The sequence below is a fragment of the Aquarana catesbeiana genome, linkage group LG05 (genome assembly GCF_042186555.1).
Source record: "Aquarana catesbeiana isolate 2022-GZ linkage group LG05, ASM4218655v1, whole genome shotgun sequence".
Classification (NCBI taxonomy): domain Eukaryota; kingdom Metazoa; phylum Chordata; class Amphibia; order Anura; family Ranidae; genus Aquarana; species Aquarana catesbeiana.
The window spans coordinates 64,364,398-64,387,159 of NC_133328.1; the positions used below are offsets into that span (position 1 = coordinate 64,364,398).

Here is a 22,762-nt window from a genome sequence, read left to right on the forward strand (position 1 = left end):
CCCTGCTCTCGCGCAAAGGCGAACGCAAGCGTCGGTCTGGCGTCAAATGTAAACAGCAATTGCACCATGCATGTGAGGTATCACCGCGAAGGTCAGATCGAGGGCAGTAATTTTAGCAGTAGACCTCCTCTGTAAATCTAAACTGGTAACCTGTAAAGGCTTTTAAAGGCTTTTAAAAATGTATTTAGTTTGTCGCCACTGCACGTTTGTGCGCAATTTTAAAGCATGTCATGTTTGGTATCCATGTACTCGGCCTAAGATCATCTTTTTTATTTCATCAAACATTTGGGCAATATAGTGTGTTTTAGTGCATTAAAATTTTAAAAAGTGTGTTTTTTTCCCCAAAAAATGCATTTGAAACATCGCTGTGCAAATACTGTGTGAAAAAAAAAATGAAACACCCACCATTTTAATCTGTAGGGCATTTGCTTTAAAAAACATATATAATGTTTGGGGGTTCAAAGTAATTTTCTTGCAAAAAAAAAAAATTTTTTCATGTAAACAAAACATGTCAGAAAGGGCTTTGTCTTCAAGTGGTTAGAAGAGTGGGTGATGTGTGACATAAGCTTCTAAATGTTGTGCATAAAATGCCAGGACAGTTCAAAACCCCCCCAAATGACCCCATTTTGGAAAGTAGACACCCCAAGCTATTTGCTGAGAGGCATGTCGAGTCCATGGAATATTTTATATTGTGACACAAGTTGCGGGAAAAAGACAAAATTTTTTTTTGCACAAAGTTGTCACTAAATGATATATTGCTCAAACATGCCATGGGAATATGTGAAATTACACCCCAAAATACATTCTGTTGATTCTCCTGAGTACGGGGATACCACATGTGTGAGACTTTTTGGGAGCCTAGCCGCGTACGGGACCCGGAAAACCAAGCACCGCCTTCAGGCTTTCTAAGGGCGTAAATTTTTGATTTCACTCTTGACTGCCTATCACAGTTTCAGAGGTCATGGAATGCCCAGGTGGCACAAAACCCCCCCAAATGACCCTATTGTGGAAAGTAGACACCCCAAGCTATTTGCTGAGAGGTATAGTGAGTATTTTGCAGACCTCACTTTTTGTCACAAAGTTTTGAAAATTGAAAAAAGAAAAAAAAAAAAATTCTTGTCTTTCTTCATTTTCAAAAACAAATGAGAGCTGCAAAATACTCACCATGCCTCTCAGCAAATAGCTTGGGGTGTCTACTTTCCAAAATGGGGTCATTTGGGGGGGTTTTGTGCCATCTTGGCATTTTATGGCCTTCAAAACTATGATAGGTAGTGAGGAGTGAAATCAAACATTTACGCCCTTAGAAATCCTGAAGGCGGTGATTGATTTTCGGGGGCCCCGTACGTGGTTAGGCTCCCAAAAAGTCTCACACATGTGGTATCCCCATACTCAGGAGAAGCAGCTAAATGTATTTTGGGGTGCAATTCCACATATGCCCATGGCCTGTGTGAGCAATATATCATTTAGTGACAACTTTGTGCAAAAAAAAAAAAAAAAAATTGTCACTTTCCCGCAACTTGTGTCAAAATATAAAATATTCCATGGACTCAACATGCCTCTCAGCAAATAGCTTGGGGAGTCTACTTTCCAAAATGGGGTCATTTGGGGGGGTTTGTGCCATATGGGCATTTTATGGCCTTCAAAACTGTGATAGGTAGTGAGGAGTGAAATCAAAAATTTACGCCCTTAGAAATCCTGAAGGCGGTGATTGGTTTTCGGGGCCCCGTCCGCGGCTAGGCTCCCAAAAAGTCTCACACATGTGGTATCCCCGTACTTAGGAGAAGCAACAGAATGCAATTCCACATATGCCCATGGCCTGTGTGAGCAATATATCATTTAGTTTCAACTTTTTGTAATTTTTTTTTTTTTTTGTCATTATTCAATCACTTGGGACAAAAAAAATTAATATTCAATGGGCTCAACATGCCTCTCAGCAATTTGCTTGGGGTGTCTACTTTCCAAAATGGGGTTATTTGGGGGGGTTTTGTACTGCCCTGCCATTTTAGCGCCTCAAGAAATTACATAGGCCGTCATAAACTAAAAGCTGTGTAAATTCCAGAAAATGTACCCTAGTTTGTAGACGCTATTTTTGCGCAAACCAATAAATATACGCTTATTGACATTTTTTTCACCAAAGACATGTGGCCGAATACATTTTGGCCTAAATGTATGACTAAAATTGAGTTTATTGGATTTTTTTTATAACAAAAAGTAGAAAATATCATTTTTTTTCAAAATTTTCAGTCTTTTTCCGTTTATAGCGCAAACAATAAAAACCGCAGAGGTGATCAAATACCATCAAAAGAAAGCTCTATTTGTGGGAAGAAAAGGACGCAAATTTCGTTTGGGTACAGCATTGCATGACCGCGCAATTAGCAGTTAAAGCGACGCAGTGCCAAATTGTAAAAAGTGCTCTGGTCAGCAAGAGGGTAAATCCTTCTGGGGCTGAAGTGGTTAAAACAAATCAACTTTGTATGCTAAATAGTTTTATAAAGCTAAATAAAATACTTATTACGAACCTGATGTGTACTCTATTGATTTCAGCACAGATCTTTCCTCATTTTTGCAGAAACGTTGAATTAATTCAATCTCGTTCTTCACTGTAGCAGGAGTAACTTTTACTTCTCTGAAAGAAAAGGCGACAGACAATGATTACCCAGATAACTAAAATATATTGAGACAATGATTGCCCAGATAACTAAAATATATTGGTGCTACACCAACTTGCACTGTCTTAATCCATACTGCACACTGGCAAGCCTTTTCTACAGCCCCAAAAGAAGTAAATCATAAATCAGCAGCATGATGCTGCAGAATGGCAGAGAATGAGGTTCACCTTTATATACTCATTATCACAAAAGATGGCAATAATCTGGTGCTTTGTGGACCTCAATTACATGATTTGAAAAAAATCCAGGAGGAAGGGCCAAGAGGCCAAGATTCCAACGCACAAAATTCCACGCATGCTCAGAATCAAGCAGCAGAGCTGCATTGGCTATTGTACTTGATTTTTCTCGGCTTGTTGTACGTGTTGTACGTCACCGCGTTCTTGACGTTCGGCATTTCCAACAACATTTGTGCGACCGTGTGTATGCAAGACAAGTGTCTTTGGATTTTCCCGGTCCGGAATTGGAGGACGTATGCAGGAGCTGTTCGACTTCCACTTGTGATCATCGCTTCCTTTCGGTGACCGTGGCCTGTGGGATACCTTCCGGCTGGATATCACGGGGGATCATCCCCTTATGCCTATTTAACGCACTGCTATACAGTATGTGCATCCTCCGGATCCGGTAAGGGTATCCATTTATACTCATTGGAGATCTATGTGCTGTGGTATCTGCTGTCGCCTTCCCATTTGAGTGCACACACGCCTCCCAGCGTCTACTGTTAACCTCCGTTTGGAGAAGACACCTTTCTTTACCTCACATGTTATGGACTTTCACCATTTGCTGTCCTGGTTTTTTATTTGGACACTCCAATTAAAGCAGGGCTTTTGCCTGGCTTTTCACATTTGATGGTGTTATATGTATATGTTCAATAATTATTTTATTTGTTTTTCACATATGTGTCTAGTGTATACTGGATACTCCTAGCGCTGCACTTTTTTTTGTATAATTAGTGGACTTGGTTTGTTTGTGTGTCAGCTGCTTTGGTCACTTCATTGCATTTATTATTTTATTTGGTTTAGCGCAGCTCTTTCTTCATTTTTTTAATATCCGGGTCCCTACTTTGATCTTATCTGTATCATGGTTGGACCATGACCCAATGGTAATTTGCTGCCATTCCCTGCAACTGAAGCTTCGCTATCCCTCTTGGTCCTTCAATGAATTCAAGAGAAAGCGGAATTGGAATTAGAATTAGATTGCGCTCTAAAAACAGCATAAACTTAGTCCTACTACAAGCACCTGCACACTCCTTGACAAAGCCAGAACAGAACTGAACTTACTTTTAACTCATGAAAAATAAAAATGTTTAAATGATACAGCAGAGAAACAACTGTGGTGGACAAAACAAAAATTCTCTGCACAAAGTAATAAAATTAGCACAATGCTTGTTAAACGATTGAGCATTTTCGTTCTTTCTTCGCACAGTCCACAATAGACTAACCAGTTGATCCAGTTGATACACTTTGCAAGTTCCAAAGGCATTTATCCCACCTTAATATCGTACCTTCCTCTTTCTTGGTAGCCAAAGCAAAGCAATTTTTTCAGCGCTTCCAACTGCCATTTGAGTGAACCCATCTATTCGCAGACACAAATTTGCAGCCACACACCATAAAATCATGTAATTTGCAGATGATATCATCCTGAATATCTCCTCTCCGCACATATGCTTGCCAACTCTTTTTAGCACCCTGACAGACTTTTCAATAATTTCAGGATTGACTGTCAGTGAGGAAAAATCTAAAGCGTTGAATACCACTTTGAACTCTTGTATCCGTTCCCAGATAAAGGAAAAACTACCACTTTACTTGGCTTTCCACATTACCGTACTTAGGGATCTTATACTCTCATGACGACATGTATGCACCAAACTACCTAGCCCTATTCCATGAATTTTCACAACTCTTGTCTACCTGGCCTTTACACTGGCTTGTGCAATTACGATGTTGTATCTCCCCAAAATGCTTTTTCCCCATTCCTGTCCCAGCATATATCTTTAGAATAGAGCAACGAAAACTGTTAAAAATGTATCTGAGACACCCATAAGCCGTGTCTCACAGCCCATTTATTATACTGCAGAGAAAATGCATGGTGGTCTTAGCGTCTCCGACCTATGTAAGGACTACTAAGCAGCTCAAAATGCAAACTTAGTGATACTTCATGGCAGCCAGGGATATGTCTGTGAGCCGCTCAGGCTGTATGGGAATGAAGTCCTGTGCCCACCGCTGTGTGTGCTGGCCAGGAAGGGAGCTTGTCTATGCTCCAGGCAATAGTAGAGACTGACAAGGTGTTCCGGGAGCCGCACAATAGGTCAAAGCCTGCTGTATGATAGTGAATGGCGGTCTCAGCCTAGAGCTCCACCAGGCCACACCCCCATTTCTGAATTACTGGTTTGGAAATACCTTAACCTCTTCATGCTGGCGCCTCCAGGCCCTTTAGCAATTCACACAAAATTGAGGCCCCTCAGTACCAAGGACCAGACACCAAGGGGGCCGCATATTTGCGTGCAACTGGCGCCAAGGGGTTAAGATTACACACTGCTCTTCAAACCCAATTTATAATTTAATTTGGCTTACCCCAAACCTGTGCCCTCCTATCGATGATTCTACCTTACAAAATTCCCTGAAACAATAGGACTCAGTTAAGCATGAGGCTTGTTGATCTCATCTCCCTCTTTTGGGTGTTCTCCATAATTCTATGTTTCTCCCAGCATTTGACAACCCTTTAGTCTTTACCTGGTGGTCGACCAAAGGTGTGAAATATGTGCATGAACTCTTAATATCAGATGGAGTTAAATCGCTTTCCTTTCTTCAGGAACATTGGCAACGCCCCCACTCCAAATCTTTTTTTTTTGCTTCAGGTCTTTTACTTTGTCCGTGTACTTCTCAAAAACACCACAACCTGTCCCGTTCTCCCAAAACCATTCTAGAGTAGGTGTGAGAATAATCCACACTCCGCAGGCCTAATATCTCACTTGTATGCAGCCCTGGTTGCTTAACTGGTAACAAGACTTGGGGGAATCATTAGAGTCATTAGAAACTTCAGAATGGACCTAAATATGGTCAGCAGCAGCAGCTTACAGGGCTATGGTGTCCCTGGTACATTATTTCATATCTGGTTGCAATGTCCCAAAGTCCAACCATTATGGACATGCCCCATCTCCCTACCCCTTATCTCCCCTATGCACTCCTTTGTTTGCTTCCTCCCCTGCACTCACTCCCTATCTTTCCCTTCCTTTCCATTGTTTCCTCTTTTTTTCCACACTGCTGTTGAGCCTGATGCCTTATTGTCCCACAACACTGCAATCCATACGACTCACCTCAGGGACAGGTATTTAGTGCTCTGCTACAATGAATCTCCAATACTAGGTAGTGATTTGTGCTCCTTTCCGCATGATCTGGCTTTTAATGGGCGACCCTGGGACCTTGCCCTTTTAGTCAGTCCTTCCTCAATCTTGTGAGTAGACCCGCGTGCAATATGCAGCCAGCTGATGGCAGTTCTCTACTGTTTTCTCTTGATTATGTAAGTTGTATGCTATACTATGTCTCGTTTGTACTACCTTTTCCTACTACGCAATTTGTGTATTATTTTATTTTAAGCTTTATTACTGTGTTTATCATAGCATTTATCTCTGAAAAACCCAGTAAAACTTTTGTGAAAGAAAGGAAGCCTATCACACAAAAAATATGAAAGCTGACATTGACAAATTTGTCTTTTGAAAATGCTAGTTACCTGATTGTCATTCTGACCCTCTTGCGTTACTAACCTAGCATGTGCATGCAGATAATGACTTCCTCTATACAGTTTTCTTGATCTGCATACTTGTTTTAGGTCAGTTAATTCCAGCATTGAAGCCAGCAAATCAGCAGAACAGCCATAGGAGCTCAATAAAGGCACCATCTGTATTTATCTGATTACATGCTTTTTTTAACACAATTGGATCCAGTAGGGCTCTGGTGCCCAGCCCTTTGGTATATGATGTGCAGCCTCTGGATCTCAGCAGTCTGTAGTGGGAAGACCGATTAGGGTAATAGCAGTGATCTCTACTAACCTTATGTAACGTTCCCAGTTTCATACTGTCTTCTGCAGAATATCCCCAACCAAAAATGTGGCATGTCCACATTCTCTGATCTTCATTCCCTCTATTAGGTCTCCAGTTTCTGACAGTCCTCTTAAGCATTACATATACTGAACATTACGTGTGGCTCTTTGGTGATGATTGGGATCAGAAAAGCATCTGGCTTTTTCTACTAGAATCATCATGAGCTTGAAGCTCTCTGCAACCACCTTCACATTTTCTGAGCCACTGGCACCAGCTCTCCCACTCCCAATTGCCACTAGTGCTTCCCTCGTCAATAACACAGGACTAAAGGTGTGATCCAGGAGAATGTTACCAGGGTACCCTGCCCACAGTTCGCTCAGTACAGTCCTGAAATTATTGAAGCCTATTGTCTCCTTCTTTCTACACAATGCTAAGAAACTCAAACGTTCTATGCAACAAAGTACATACCGTATAGCATACTAGGAATTCCACAAATTTCTAAAATCTCATTACAGAAATAAAAATATCACAAAAAACACACACATTTATATGTAGCAACATTCCATATCAAATAGCAAAAGTAAAAATGTTAGTATGTGATGAAGTGGGTATAAGTCTAAAGTGCTGAAGACAGGAGGTCTTTCCTGGCAGTGGAAAGTGATATCCCGTCCTTGGCTCGCAGTTGAGTTGAGCTCCTTTGACTGGCGCTCTAGCCAAACCAATGTGGGAATGGTGTAGAACTTACGATCTTTAGACACTGATAACTACCAGGATTCAAAGATGTTCAAATGTTCTGTTACAAAACCACTAACCACAAGATGTCCCAATAAGTGAAACTGCTGCCTTAGGCCTTGTGTGGCACACACTTAGTAGATACATTTGGTGGGTGTTGATTTAACAACTGGAAATAGAGTCTTTTTTTAGCAACTGGCAATTGACTGGACGTCAACTAAAATATTTTATATCTTAACCAGAAATATAAAACACATGTACACAGTTTGCATCCCGCAGAAGAGTTGGAAAACAACTTTTTGTTCCACTTCAATTAGGTCTGCCTGCTTCTATGTTTTTAAATCAATAAATGTAATGATTTTCATATCTTTCACCTTCCCGTCATTATATTTTCCTAACACATAAAAAGCAGATGTTGCTGCTCATTAAAAGGGGAAAGGGTTGAACTGATAGACTGGAAAGATCGTAGTTTGTAAATGTACTTACTGTGAAATGTGTTTTAAAGAGCTGTTAAGCAGCTGCATATCAAGTTGCTGGAGCAGCAGGAAAATATTCATCTTAAGTTTAGCCTCTTCATCCTCGTTCTGACGCATTTTATCCAACAATCGCAGCATAGACAGGTCCTCCTCACCTTCCACTGTAGCGAATCCAGCACCAAGGATTTTCACTATAGGGTCTCTATTAGCTGGAGATACAAAGAGGAATATTAAAGGGAAACTATATTGCCTTTGGATCTATTTATTTTTAATAGATTTTCTTAAAAGTAAAACTATGCTTTACCTATGCAGAGTAAAGCAAAATAAGCAAAATGTTTGTTTTAATACCTCATCCCCCGGAGCACAGGAAGTCAAAGGTATATGCTGCTGGGGAGCAGGGGGCACTTAAAGCAGGGTTCCACCCATAAATGGAGCGTCCGCGGATCGGATCCCCCCCCCCCTCCAGTGCCACATTTGGCACCTTTCAGGGGGAAGGGGGGAGCGGATAACTGTTAAATCCAGGTATCTGCTCCCACTTCCGGGAAAGATCACCGCAATCTGTGCAGCGAACGATGCAATGTCTTTCCCCTCCTCCTACCCCCCCCTGCCTTCTGGGAAACACACAGGTCCCTGAAGACAGCAGGGACCATTCAGAAAGAGCAGCGCGACTCACGCATGCGCGGTAGGAAACGGTCTGTGAACCTGCAAGGCTTCACTTCCTGTTTCCCTTAGTAAACATGCCGGTGCCTGCACCCGGAGCCGAGGGACGGATTGGCTTCGGGTGCTTACATCGCTGGCTCCCTGGACAGGTAAGTGTTCTTATATTAAAAGTCAGCAGCTGCAGTATTTGTAGCTGCTGACTTTTAATTTTTTTTTTCCCAAGCGGAACTCTGCTTTAAAGTGATTGTAAAGGCTCGTTTTTTTTTTCTAAAATAACAAACATGTTATACTTACCTCCTCTGTGCAGTTGGTTTTGTACAGAGTAGCCCCGATCCTCCTCTTCTCGGGTCCCTCTTTGCTGCTCCTGCCCCCTCCATCCTATCGAGTGCCCCCACAGTGAGCAGCTTCCTGTGGGAGGCACTGGAGCCGAATCACAGCTCCATGTGTCCATTTAGACATGGAGCCCCGACCCGGCCCTGTCCCCTCTCTTCCCTGATTGGCTGACTGACTATGATTGACAGCCGCTGGAGACATGGCACCGCTGCTGTGTGTTAGCCAATCAGGAGGAGTGTCCCGAACGGCTTAGACATTTTTGGACATCGCTGAAGAGAGATGGGGCTCAGGTAAGTAATTAGGGGGTGCTGGGGTGGCTGCTACACACAGAAGGTTTTTTTATCTTATTGCATATAATGCATTATGGTAAAAAACCTTCTGCATTTACAACTCCTTTAAAGCAAAACCAGTCTTTTGCCCTGTAAGGGGAAAGCAATAGTTTGCTCTACATTACATTACTTTACAGAAACAAATGATTATATATGTTTTTATTCTTCTCTGTATAAATATACTGTATATATATGTGTATATATATATATATATATATATATATATATATATATAGTGTGTGTGTACAGTATATATGTATATATATACTGTATATATATATATATATATATATATATATATATATATATATATATATATATATATATATATAATCTTCGTTTTAGAAATAAATCACTATGGGTTTTCTAACACACAGCAGGCACTGATATCTTAGAGAAAGACATACAGAGTGAGAGGATGGGAAAGTTGTTTACTTGTGCCAGTAAATTTTAATCTTGAGCTACTGAGCTCTGTCAACAAATATTTGCAACGGGTAGAGAGAAGAAACTGTGAAGAGCAGAATACAACATATTTCATATTTACCTGACCTAAAATAGAAAATATGTACAAAACCGCTAGACATTCTACGTGACTGAATGTTCTCCCCTATCACGTTTTTACCATTTTGGTTTAGCTACTTGCTATGACAAGTATGTTATGTGCCAATGGCAGGGCTATCAAGCACAGTTCTCAGTGAGTTCCTAGCAGGGATGACTTTAGGCTAGAGCAGTACCAGGCAGAAGTGTCAGTACATTAAAAAAGCAACTGGGATAAAAAAAAAAAAAAAAGGACTGGAAGGAGGTTGTTAGACTAGCCCCCCTCATCATTTGATTTTATACTTTCTCTGAGGGCCACCACAGTGGAGGTATGTCAGAGTGTATGTCTTTATACTAATGGACAAAACTATGTCAATCAAAATTTCAGGAATTATAGAGTGATTGCCTACTTGTCCTACACCCTTCTAGCCATCTTCCAATTTGATGCAGTTTTTACTCGCAGCAGACAATGAAGGTACCACGTGATAAAACATCTTTTCACATGTCAGTATAATAACAATAATGAGGAAACTGAAAATACAATGTGATAATATAGATTCCCCTTGTCAGTATAATGACATTCCTTTGAGCATTGGAGGTACAAAGTGATAATACAGATTCCTCATGTCACTACATTGACTTACTGAGAGCACTGCTACATCAACATGGACAGACTTAGGCCTTGTAGGATAAAAGCCCCACTGCTGCTTATTGATAAAGTTTTACAGCTTGGTTGTTTTGGAGGACCACACATAGGGATGCTTTCAGTTTTTAACTATACCAAACAATTCATATTTTTATTATGAGTTGTTATTTTATGCTGTTATGCACATTCAAGAGCAGGGAGACATCTGGTGGGGTCAGGGAATTGACAGGGCAGCAACTGTCAGACATTAGGTGAACTCTGACCCATGACACTCAAGTTAAAGTTTCAGGATAAATAAAAGAGGTAAATAAAGACTTTTCATAGATAAGCTGCACAATTATAATCTTTTAAGACTAAATACTGAAATTCTGTCATAAGTCTAGTTGGTTTTAATGCTTCCAGAACCACTTATTGCTGACCTTCAAGGCAAGCTTGTGCTTCTTTTAACTTTTTTTCCCGAGCAAGCTGCAAAAAACGTGACAGCTGTTTGAAGTTTCGGATTTTCACAGTAGATGAAGACAAGTGTAGCAGGGGGATCCCATTTTTGTCTTTATCCTCAGACTTCACTTCCGTGACACTAGAAAAATAAAATGAGAGCCAAGCTGAGATCAGTGCTGTGTTTTATATATATATATATATATATATATATATATAGATCTTAGAATCTGCGCTGAGCAGATAACGTCTATTACCCTGATTTGTAGTAACACATGTAAGAAGCTAAAACCCTTATTTACTGGCCTCAAATTACCCAATCATACCCTCTCTCCTTCCTTCATTGACAAGGTGATGGGTTTTTAGTCTGGATACACAGAACACAGTCTGGATGGCATGACATAAAGAAGGAATTTAAACAACATACAACCTGGATTTCAATCATGTAAATGCATTTAGAATAAATAAAAAACGCATTTGCAAATGTGCTGCTACGGTTTTGGCAGTTCAGTTAAAAGGAGTTTCTGAATAGTGGTTTGTATAGAATGCCCTGTTACAGCGTATGCTCATTTGATTTGTTTAAATAAAAACTATAGTATAACAGTACAACTACCACTAAAAAAGTCTTGAAACTAACATAAACATTTAGTCTGGTACAATCAGACAAAGCCCTTTTTTTCTTGGGTTAGGACGGTGCTGCAGAATAGCAGCAATTGTCAGTTTCATTGTCAAAGTTCAATCCTTTGACCCCCCCCCGCCGCCATTATTTTTTTTAATATTTAGTAGACAAAACTGCTTCAGCTGTCTTCTTGTTGGCCACATGGTACATGGGGCCCTCTTCACCTTCTGTCTTCTCCAGCAGTCAGTCCTGACACGAGCAACATTCTCTGCAGCATTCTCTTATGAACCCAGGTTGGCTTGATAACACACTGCGAGATGGCAGGTCCTTGGTGTACTGGGCTCAAAGGAAATAAGATGAATGACGTTGGGCTTCATTTAAAACTAGAAGAGGTCCAGCAGTGAAGTTTGCACTGGGCAGCGCCAGAAAGAAGGTGAGTATTGCAGTTCGAGCTGCTTTTTTCTATTTTAATAACACTTGGAGAACCTAATTTAAACTTTAGTTGATGCTGGAGTTGGGATGTAATTATGGGGCTAGGTTAGGTGTTAGGCCTTTTTCATATGGGCATACGATAGCGTATGCCCATGCAAGGGTCATGTATGCCTGCATGGGGAATTCCCTCTGCAGGCAGTCCCATTCATGTCAATTAGGACGCAGCAACTGCATGGACAGAGCTGTTCCCAATTTGACAGTCATATGGGTGCTGCTACACAGCCCAAACGCACACTGTCTATGTTCAGGGCCACGCAATCGCACTTCCACAACTGTCAAATAGGGAGCAGTGACTGTGTCTGTGCTGCCGATGCGTCTCACTTGGCAGGAATTAGACTAATGCAAAAGAGAACTACAGTACTTGCGCTACAGTCCAAATGTACTCAGAACCGAGGTAAACAGACCAAGAAATTAGTCCGCCATAAAAGGGTTAAGACTCTTGTGTGCACACCTCCTTGCAGCTCCTTGAATCAGCAGGACACTAAGGGCTGTAGAAACATAAAGGAAAGCAGAGTGCACAGGCTCTTAATGCAGCACCTTTTTATTAAATCAAAATAAGAATAAAATCAATGCACTTACAAAAGTGGATTGTCAAAATACACTTTTGTAAGTGCATTGATTTTATTCTTAATTTAATTTAATAAAAAGGTGCTGCACTAGCAGCCTGTGCGCTCTGCTTTCCTTTATTCATGAATTTGACTGCCTGACCAGGGATGTATGAAACACCTGTGAATCGCTATAGCACGCCTGTATGAAATAAGCCCTAAAGTGGATGTAAACCCGATTCACTAAATTTGACCTAGGCACATATATCTGTAGTGTTTACTTATCTCTCTCCAAAGAGTTCTGTGTCTTTTTGCTGCTCCGCTCTTCTGTTATCAGCATGGTAACTTCTGACAAGCTCTCCGAGATGAGAGATAAAAGCAGCTGAAAATTTGTGTCGGGAAGGGTAATATAAATAGATTAGCAGAGAGCTTGTCTATCCACAAGCTCCCTGCTAATCTATTTATACTAGGGGTGCTGAAATTTATCGCAGCATCGTTGCATCGCGATTCGGGTGTCTCAGATGCGGCATCAATACATACGACCGGAAAAATCGATTGGCGGGTGACGTCATCCCGACTTGCCCCGCCCCTCCAGGGAGAATGCTCTGAGCGTATAGTTGTTAAATTAACTGTGTTTTAATAAATCCCGTGTTACAATCCATTAGGTGCCCCACTGTATGTGTTTTTAAAAAATATGGAGCTTCATACTGCATTTCTCAGTGTGTGTACACGCCACTCATGTGACTGCTCAGCCCGCCTCTCTCCTCTCACATCTCTCCTGACATCAGCAGGGAATTCTCAACCCTGCCCACCTCTCTTCTGATCTGATAGATACAGTCAGCGGGCGGGGCTGAGAATTCCCCGCTGACGTCAGGAGAGCCGTGAGAGGAGAGAGGAGAGACGCGGGCTGGGCAGTCACATGAGCGGCGTGTACACATACAGAGAAATGCGGTATGTAGCTCCATATTTTCTAAAAAGCACATACAGTGGGGCACTTAATGGATTGTAACATGGGATTTATTAAAACACAGTTATTTTAACAGCAGTAAGTACAGTACATATGAGTTTGTACTCTACTTACACCTCGTACACGCTCCATGCTGACAGTTCCCCGGCTTCCCCGTTTGCACATTCCACTGTGTTAACTCCTAGTGTGCTGGAAGGTGCAAACAGGAAAGCTAATACTGGGGAGGACAGGAATCCCTTGAAAAGGAGTCACAGGGAGACCAAACTGCTTTATAAAGGACTATAGGTGACTCTGCAGTAGTAAGCACACTACACGGGTATGTAATTACTACTGAGTGTAGTGATATTTAATAGTGAGTTGATGGTCTTCACATTTTTTGCTTATGCTGTGTGGCCCCCCTGGGGTCCTTTAAAAAGTAGCTTGGTCCACCCGTGACTCCTTTTCAGGGGATTTCTGTCCTCCCCTCTATTATTTTTGTTATAGTGCCTTAATCAGGCACGGAGACCGCACCAACTATAGGTGAGTCTGCAGTAGTAAGGACACTACACAGGTATGTAATTACTACAGAGTGTAGTGATATTTAATAGTGAGTTGATGGTCTCCACATTTTTTGCAAACAGGAAAGCCCAGGGGAACTGTCAGCACAGAGACAGTACAGGGAACTTCACAGGGCTGTTTGTCAGCTGTGGATTCTAATCCCTCCTGACCTCCCAGCAGCAGTGAGTGTGAATGCCTGTACCCTGTAGTGCATCGGATTAGTGAGTGAGATTATTTTTAATTCAAAGTAGAGTTCCAGCCGATTATTTTGTTTATTAAAAGTCAGCAGCTACAAAAAGTGTAGCTGCTGACTTTCAAAAAAAAGACACTCACCTATCCCACGGTCCAGCCACGTGGCCACCCAAACCCTCCATTCTCTCCCCGCCTGCCCACTGCGCTGGCAATACTACTGTGGGCATCCGGCTATGACAGCTCGCAGCTTCACAGCCGGGTGTGATTGTCTCACTGTGCTGTCCTGAATGGCTGGGCAATCTTCTGGCACCTGTGACGTGTCCCAGAAGATTGCGGGGAGGGAGGGGCCGCCTAGGCAGCCCCACCGGAAGTGGGAGCTGGGTACCTGTCAAAACTAGGTACCCACTCCCTCCCACCCAAAAAAAAATGACATGCCAGTTGGGGCATGTAAGGGGGTCAGGACTCCTTAAAGAGGAAGTTTCACTTTTGGATGGAACTCCACTATAATAAAATATGTTTATACAGAAAGAACTGACGTTCCCAACCCTGGACTCCAGGAGGAGACCATAACATCCCCAATCCTGCCATGTACACAGCACAGGGGATCCTCGACCTCTGATATTCCTCACCTGCATGACTCCATAATGACCATCTTAACACCCTCCCTTTGATTCTTCCATCCTTCAGTCCCCCCCTCACCACCACCATTTTTATCTTTGAACTCTTCCATTCTTCTGTTCCTATCCATGGATTCCTCCCTCTTCATCCCCAGACTCTTCCATCCTTCTGTTCCTATCCATGGATTCTTCCATCTCCATCCCCATACTCTTCCATCCTTCAGTTCCTATCTCCAGACTCCTCTGGCCTTCCATACTCTATCCATGGATTCCTCCATCCCCATCCTTTTCCATCCTTCAGTTCCTATCTCCAGACTCCTCTGGTCCTTCCATTCTCTATGCATGGATTCCTCCATCCTCAGACTCTTCCATCCTTCCTTTCTTATTCATGGATTCTTTCATCCTTCGGTTCCTAACCCTCCCTCATATCCTGGACTCTTCCATGTCCTTGTCCTGCTATATGCAGGGAGTGTCCTTTTTTTAAAGCAGATAGAATTTAAAAAATGGAGTTCTTCTAAATGCTCAAATTTTTTTTTATGTAAGCCATCGTCAGTAATTGTGATGCATCGCGGAATCGAACCGTATTGAATCGTTGACCAGATAATAGTAATTGAATCTAATCGTGAGACCAGTGAAGATGCACACCTCTAATGTATACCATGCTCGCCTCCAGAATTTCTCCAGAGCTTCTCCCATCCTTTGGAACAACCTACCCCAATCTGTCCGACTGTCCCCTAATCTATCCATCTTTAGATGATCCCTGAAAACCCTGCTCTTTAAAGACGCCTATCCTGCTTCTAATACACTGTTTTCTTTCTCCATCAACTCATCCCCCACAGCTACTACCTTTTGTATCGATTGACCCTCCATCTTAGATTGTAAGCGCTAACGAGCAGGACCCTCTGATTCCTCTTGTACCAAATTGTAATTGTGATGTCTGTCTTCATTTTGTTAAGAGCTGCGCAAACTGATGGCGCTATATAAATCCTATATAATAATAATAATAATAGAAATTCACAGCACAGCTCTGCATGTTTCTTTCTTCCCCCCAAACAGCTGTTACACAGTGTATGCCTAGACTCCACTCCCAGTGCTGGAACAGAAAGAAAAAATTGAAAACACAATGTTCACTCTCTAAGAACATAGAAAGCTGAAGACAGCAGATATACAGTACATGTAAAACTTATATAGGAGGATTTGTTTCATCCATGTTTATCATCTGAGGCTGTTCACTTCACTGGGTATATGTGAGGGTTTTCATCCACTCAGGGCTCTGTGTTTTAGGGGTTAAATAAGTATTCCAGGTGTGGAATTTTTACAAAGTTACAGTGGTCAAGCTTGGACCAATGTAACTATGCATATACCATACCTGCAGGATCTCTCTAGAACAGGGGTCTCAAACAGGCGGCCCTCCAGCTGTTGTGAAACTACAAGTCCCATGAAGCTTTGCTAGGCAGACAGTTGACTCCCACAGGCAGAGGCTGATGGGACTTGTAGTTTTGCAACAGCTAGAGGGCCACCAGTTTGATACCCCTGCTCTAGAAGCTTAAAATAATTGTAGTAAGAGCCGAAACTCCAGTGATCTCCACTAGCTTCCTGATCCTGTGCTGAGCATCTGCCCTGTTGCAATGTGAACACAGGAGGTCGGCCGCTGGACAGAGACGCCATTCAGAGAACGCTTTGCATTTTCTCACTAAATGAAAAGCATTCTCTGATTATACGAGGTGTGTGATGTCACCACCCCACCTCTTGGCCACAGCTTAAGGAATCCTTTGTACCCTCAGAAGAAACCTTCCACAGATCTCTGGTTAAGAATACCGGTTCTACATCATGTCATTTTTATTCACCTGTGGTTCCACTTTAATTTCTCCCTCTGTTTATACCCTCCTTTCCCTTACTTCTCTGGCCATCTGTTTGCCAGCCACAGAGAAAAGATGTATGGTAAAAGCTTTTGTAGGGATAAGGACTTTCTAACTGTCTGCACATTAAATAGCTTAGTGGTTGGCTGCTTAGGCACCCAGCCATGGGAGGAAGGACAGACATATTGTATGCTCTCCCATACCCTGGTGGGCAGGCAATTAAGTGAACCTGTTACTTTGTACTACATGAACAAAGCACAGGATCTCTTTGAGCTGATCACTTTTCCATAAATATGTAGAAAACATTTAAAAAGACTGCAGTTTCACTTAAAGCTGAACTAAATGTCATAGATATTCTAACTCTGAAAAAATGCCAGTAATTTAGACTCGTTACAGTGCTTTTCAAGTATTGCTAGTTTTTTTTTTTTTTTTCTAGGTCTAGCCTCACCTAATATCATAACCAGATCCAAATGCGGAGAGCTCCAAGTTGGTTTTCCATTGCAGAGGCTCTCTGAAGACAAACTCCGCCTCTTCTGGATGCCTGGAACTGAAAGGCTCCACATACTTTATGATGTCGTTTAGCAGAGCTTCATTCAGAGGTGTGATCTCCAGCTTGCCAGTTCCAGAACCAGCGCTAGTCCACTGAGCCGCTCTTGTCAGTGCCACGCCCATTGGAATTGCTGCTTTACAGGGATGTCACCTTTTAAAAGAAGCAAAAAAGACACGGCCAAGTTATATAAAAAGATAAACCAAAGTAATTGTCCATCATTTTTCAACCACTGGAAAATCACTATAAAATTATGAGATTGTTATAATACTTGGAGCTTAAACATTGCAAGCTAGAATTCAGCTGGTACCTTTTTTTCTCTTTCAGAGCTCATAATCTGTGTTTATACCTCATCTCTATATATTTATTAGAGCCAAACTAAGATGAAAAAAGACCCTCTGTTACTATGCCCACTCTACTCCTCAAAGTAAAACTAAAGGTAAAACTATTTTTTTAGATTTGGATGCAGTGGCAAGGTTTTAGAACCTCTGTTTTTATTGCTGTGTGTGTCCCCGTTATGTAGATTCACTCTCTCCAACCGTATTGATCACCAGTGTCACCAGAAATGAAAGTAAGCAGAAATCCAAAAATTTGAGTTGCCACCAGAATAGGAATAGAGGGGAAATCTCCCAATAGAGACACTTGATTGGAAAAATATCCTCCCACTTCATGTTGAGTCGACAGGACAGGAAGTGAAAGGAAATCTCCCAAATGAGACAAAGATTAAAATAAACTGGTAGTGGGTTTTTTTTTATATATATTTTTTTAATATGTAAATAGAAAAGAGGAAATTGGAGTACATCAAGTAACAGCAAAGGCTGTTGTCTCAGATTTCTGCATTATTTGACACAGTGCAAACAGAACATAGAAAATGTCCACATAACAAGACAACACATAACAATAACCGATAAATACAGACAACCAGGTTTGACGTCGGCTATTGGTGGTACAGAGCTGACCCCCTTGGACCCTCGGACCTGGTTATCTTATTATGTTGGTCGTGTCTGTGAAATGTTCAACAGATTGGGTGGGAGTAGGGGAATGGTTAGGGGGTTAAAGGTGAGTAACGAACACTTTAGGTAAAGTTGTAGGAGGAATAGTGGGATAGGGGATCTGACAGCGTTTTTATAATTTTCCTACCCTATCCAAAATGAAATTGCCATTAAATATACACTATATTAACAAAAGGCTTCATAGACTTCAATAGAATCGCATAAAAAAACGCATGTTCTTGGGGTTTTGGTGCGGTTTTGGTGTGTTTCCTGCATGACAACAGACACCTCCTTCTGGCAACATTAACACATCCCAAAAACGCATCAAAAACGCAAAACCTGCTGCAAAATGGGCCTCAAAACTGCATCAGTCACACAAGCATAGATGTGAACTTAGCCTTAGGGCAGCTTTACACCGCCCCAGTGCTGTCCTGCTGCACTTTAGGCAAAGTGCAGCTAACCTGTTTTTTTTTGTGCAAGTTTGTTGTGTTTTTTCCATATACTTCTATGATGTCCCACAGTTTTGGTCAGAAAGCTTACCAAAGATGCAGCATGCAGGATTTTTGTTGCGCTTTTTTAAACTGCACCAAAGCCGCAGGACCTCATAGACTTCTATGGGAAAGCACAACTACCCCACATAAAAACTGCAGGTTAGCTGCGCTTTAGCAAAAGCACAACAGGGCAGTGTGAAGCCGTCCATAGATTTACCAAAATGATGTAAGTCTAGGTTCACATCTGGGGGATGCGGGATGTATTCGCGCGCCTTCCCACACCCGCAGAGAAAAACGCACTGCTGCTTGGAAGATGCGTGGGTGTATCATTATTCCTCATGGCACCCTTGTGCACTGGAAAATGCAGCAAGGATCCTGGTACTGGGAAACGCACTGCTCTATGCGTTTTCCCTGCAGCCACATTTTTGGAAAAAGGTGCAGGGACCTTTCCCTGTGTTTTCAGGAGGTATAGCGGCCCATTCAAATAAATACACTGCTATGTCTGAGCAAACACAACCACTGGAAACTGTATAGGTGTGAACCGGGGGCAATGCGAGAACAACCCCAAATAACACATCCAATGTGTATCAAAGCAGACAGGCCCTTGTACCACATACCCTGTTTCCCCAAAAATAAGACCTAGCGTGATTGTCAGTGATGGCTGCAATATAAGCCCTACACCCCAAATAAGTCCTAGTTAAAGTCCTTGTAGGTCTTATTTTCAGGGTAGGACTTATTTTCGGGGAAACAGGGTAGGGCTTATTTGGGGGGTAGGGCTTATATTGCAGCCATCATTAACAAACAGGGTAGTTGATGGTAGATCTCAAAAAGATTGTACAATCTGATTGTATAGTCTACAGTCATCCTTAAGCCAGCCATAGACGGTTCAAATCTCGGCCTGTTCAGCAGGAACTGGCCAAGATTTGAACTATGTATGGGCAGGCTGAATGTAGCAAGTTGATCAATCAACTTGGGTACAACCAGCCTGTCGGATTTCACTTGCAATCATCGCTAGCGGCTGCTGTAGCTGCTAGCATTAATCACTATCTTCTCCTGAGAATAAAATGTCTCGGCATGAGTGATCCCCCTGTCAGCACTGCCTGGGAATTGTGCTCATTTCTTTCCCGTAACCCGTAGTTGCAGGAAAGAAATTTGCTCCGTCTATGGCCTGCCTAAGCTTGCCATAAACAATTTAATCTGATTGTATTCTCCTTTCAATTTGCCAGAACTACATAATATGAGGATAAACCTAAACCACACTTTTAATTTGTATGCAATCAGATAGGCTCTTGTACTACCTAGTTGGTGAAAGATCTAAAGAAGATTGTACAATCAGATTGTACAGTGTATGGCTGGCCTCATGGCTTGTTCACATATATGACCTCTGCAGTGGATCGCTTTTCAAAAGGAGTTTGACAAGCAGTGAGGAGCAGTGATATGTCTCCGGCTCATCGCCTGATTTAACCCTGCAAATGCCTCACCACTGTGCCACAGTTGTGATTTGCGAGGCAGTCATGGCGCAGCCCTTATAGACTTGCATGGGTTGTGTTCGGTGGGGGGGGGGGGGGTAACGCTCACTGAATGCGACCTGCTGCTTCATTTGTGCCGTTACCATAAAGAACAGCATCATTGCCACGGCATGTGTACCGCGAGGGCGATTCGGGCTCAGCTGTCTTGTTTTTACCGCCTGCAGGCCGCAATGTGAACGAATCCTGGCTTAGATAGATCAGACAGGAACAGCAATAAAAACCCAGCAGAGGTTCTAACCCTTCCGGACTCAAATCTAAAACAAATAAAAAAAGTTTTACCTTCAGTTATACTCCAAGTTATATTTTTGGAAAGGTCTCTAGAGATACCGGAATACGTCCTGTCAGTGCTGGGACTTGTAGTTCCTCCTGGGTACACAGATGTTGCACAGTCCCATACACACCTGTAGAGGGATGGAATGATACACACAGCACACAGTGAGTGCAGAAATCAGAGTAACATAACATATATGTCTATCTATGAGTATAACAGAACCTACCACACACAACGGGCTGAGCACAACACACACAGAGGCACAACACCGGGATCACACGTTCTATTCCACAACACCGGGCAACCACCGCTTGTTACACATCACCATGGAGATGGGCAGCGCCTGCGCAGTGTGGAATCAGGCTGCCCGGCAACCATAGTAAACATCTTGGGGGCGGAGTTCAAGTATAGCAGCGTGTGATAGGGTGCCAGTGGTGACTGCGGGAGGACACGTGCACGGCGGGGGATTCATTGTGATTATTAGTGACTAGTAATCCCGAACAAAAGAAAAGGATCGGCCATAAGAAGAGCTCATACCTGTCCCTGCGTTGTGTCATCTAGAATTTAATAAACATGTACGCTGTGATGAATAATAGGTACGATAAGGTCCCTGATGGCACCTACAGTGTCTTTAATCATTAATCATTTGAATACCCCCCCCCCTCCCCAATTCTGACTCTTCTCACATACATAGTTAAAATTTTATTTTATTTTTTTGCTGGAAAATCACTTAGAACCATAGGAGTGCACAGGGGGTGTGCCGGATGTGCCTGGGCACTCCCTAATCACCCCCTGCGGCGCAGATTGTCCTTGCTGATATTTCACCAAAGATTCCTAACGGGGCTCCTAAAAAAAATTGTAAAAAGTAATAAAAAAATAAAATTGTGAAAAAAAATAATAAAAATAAAAAACTACTGACACCGTCCACTGCCCTACTGACAGCAATCTCTGCTCTACTGACACGTCCATGTTTTAATACATTTTAAAAAATGTTTACATTTATTTATAAAAGTGTGTGTGAGTGGAGATTATATATATATATATGCACACACATCCACATGTGTTTAGGCTTTTGGGTGCACACCCTAATTTAATAGGCTGTGCACACCTATGCTTAGGACCCCCAAACACTAAAAATTGTTTGAAAGCAGAGACCTGGAGAATGAAATGGTGGTTGTTGCAATTTTTTTATCTCACAGTATATTTGAACAGCCATTGTTAAAACACAAATTTTCAGGAAAGAAATACACTTTCTTGAATGTTAGTGCATATAAACACAATATAATACCCATTGTCTTGTAAGACAGTAATACCTTGGTTTACGAGTACCATCGTATACAAGCATATTGAAAGACGAGCAACAATTTTTTAAAAATTTTGTCTTGATAAAAGAAGCTGTCTTGATATACGAAGAGTAGTTTTACTGTAAAAACAAAAGAATTACACTGACAGTGTTAAGGATTCTGGTGTTCATCCATGTAAAGTCGCTGTGTATATGTACAGTAAAGCCGCTAGTGTACAGTATACAGTACAGTGTTGTATGTGGCCAGAGGTTCGGGGGCGATGGTGGCTCCCAGTGCTTCCTGGATACACTCGGAGACACTCCAAACTGGGTGGGGGGGGTGTAATGTGCATTCAGAGCACCCGGAAGTGATGTCAACAGTTCCCGAGTGTCCCCGAGTTCTCCAGGAAGCTCTGGGAGCCACCATCACCCCGAACTTCTGGCCACATATAGTGCTGTATACTGTACACCAGTGGCTTTACTGTACATATACACAGCGGCTTTACATGGATGAGCTCCAGACTCCTTAATAGGGTTGCCACCTTTTCTTCAAGTCAAACCTGAACACTTTAGCAGAGTCCCCCTTTACGTCAGAGTCCACAGAGTTCCCCTTTTACATCTGAACTCGCAGAGTTCCCTTTCACTGTAAGGAGGGACTCTGCAGACTCTGATATAAGGGAGAACTCTGGGGACTCTAACATAAGGGATGCTCTGGGAATCCTGATTTAAGGAGGAACACTGAGAACTCTGATGTAAGGGAGAACTCTGGGGACTCTAACATAAGGGATGCTCTGGGAACCCTGATTTAAGGGGGGACACTGAGAACTCTGATGTACGGAGAGGACTCTGATGTAAGGGGGAACACTGGCCTCTGATGTAAAGGGGAACTCTGATGTAAGGGGTGCTCTGAGAACCCGGATTTACCTTAGTGTACTCACTCAGGAGAGAGAAGGGGGTAGACTTCAGTCA

The 22,762-nt window shown here is 42.3% G+C and overlaps 1 protein-coding gene across 2 annotated transcripts in view; it reads right to left on the minus strand.

The window, feature by feature from the left end:
• ODAD2 (outer dynein arm docking complex subunit 2) overlaps nt 1-20,883 on the minus strand; it is a 295,659-nt gene extending 274,776 nt beyond the window's left edge. Inside the window, exons 1-6 of one of the 2 annotated variants that reach the window (XM_073629836.1) lie at nt 20,738-20,883; nt 20,520-20,641; nt 17,130-17,381; nt 10,838-10,995; nt 7,924-8,122; nt 2,520-2,626 (exon numbers count right to left, since the gene is read on the minus strand). In XM_073629836.1, coding sequence (XP_073485937.1) covers nt 2,520-2,626; nt 7,924-8,122; nt 10,838-10,995; nt 17,130-17,353 — 688 coding nt within the window. In that variant the 5' untranslated portion in view covers nt 17,354-17,381; nt 20,520-20,641; nt 20,738-20,883. The remainder of the gene's footprint in view (nt 1-2,519; nt 2,627-7,923; nt 8,123-10,837; nt 10,996-17,129; nt 17,382-20,519; nt 20,642-20,737) is intronic. The other variant, XM_073629837.1, reaches the window with a different exon arrangement.
• Between the last annotated feature and the right edge of the window lie 1,879 nt (nt 20,884-22,762).